This window comes from Nannochloropsis gaditana, assembly GCF_000240725.1.
Source record: "Nannochloropsis gaditana CCMP526 unplaced genomic scaffold scaffold285, whole genome shotgun sequence".
NCBI classification, from domain to species: domain Eukaryota; class Eustigmatophyceae; order Eustigmatales; family Monodopsidaceae; genus Microchloropsis; species Microchloropsis gaditana.
The window spans coordinates 34,230-35,200 of record NW_005803668.1 but is presented as its reverse complement, the minus strand read 5'-3'; the positions used below and the strand labels follow the sequence as shown (position 1 = coordinate 35,200).

Here is a 971-nt window from a genome sequence, read left to right as displayed (position 1 = left end):
CCTTCCCCCCCCCCCTTCCCCCCCCTGTGGACAGGTGAAATTCAACCCGGGCCGCTCCGACAACATGATCATCCAGTCCATCGCCCTCCTCGACCAGCTCGACAAGGACCTGAACACCTTCGCCATGCGGGTGCGGGAATGGTACTGCTGGCACTTTCCGGAGCTTCGGGACTTGGTCAAGGACAACTACGTCTTCGCCCGCTGCGCGTCCTACATCCAGGACCGGGCGTCTCTGACGGAGGAGAAGCTGGAGGGCCTGACGGAGATCACCTTTGACGAGGAGCTGTCTCAGAGCATTTTGGCGGCGGCCAAAACGAGCATGGGGATGGACACGTCCGCCTTCGACATGGGCAACATTGTCGCGTTCACCACCCGGATGGTCAAGCTGGCCGAATACAGGAAGCAGCTCCATGCCTACTTGTTGGAAAAGATGGCGACGGTGGCGCCGAACCTGGGTGGGTGTCGCCTTGTGGAAGAGGCTGGGGGTCTCCCAGGAGACTTGGGACCACGGTCTCACTGAACACCACCCTCCCTCCCCGTCCTCCCTCCCTCCCTCCTTTCCCCAGGCACTCTCATCGGTGAGACCGTCGCGGCCCGTCTCATTGCCAAAGCCGGCTCCTTAACCTCCCTGGCCAAGTCCCCCGCCTCCACCATCCAGATCCTAGGCGCGGAGAAAGCGCTCTTCAGGGCCTTGAAGACCAAGGGGAACACCCCCAAGTACGGACTTATCTACCATTCGTCCTACATCGGCCGGGCGGCCGCCAAGAACAAAGGCCGCATCTCCAGATATCTAGCCAACAAGTGTTCGATCGCCTCCCGCATCGACACGTTTGCGGAAGAGCCCACGACCCGGTACGGAGAAAAGCTGAAGGAGCAGGTGGAGGAGAGGCTCCGTTTCTATGACACAGGGGCCGCGCCACGGAAGAACGTGGATGTGATGAACGCTGTGCGGAAAGAGCTGGAGGAGGCGG

General features: G+C 61.4%; 1 protein-coding gene across 1 annotated transcript in view; it reads left to right on the top strand.

Moving 5' to 3' along the window:
• Positions 1–64: 64 nt before the first annotated feature.
• NOP56 (nucleolar protein 56) overlaps positions 65–971 on the top strand; it is a gene marked incomplete at both ends in the record, with an annotated part of 2,952 nt that continues 2,045 nt past the window's right edge. The window contains 2 exons of the mRNA XM_005855119.1: positions 65–455; positions 567–946. Coding sequence (XP_005855181.1) covers positions 65–455; positions 567–946 — 771 coding nt within the window. The remainder of the gene's footprint in view (positions 456–566; positions 947–971) is intronic.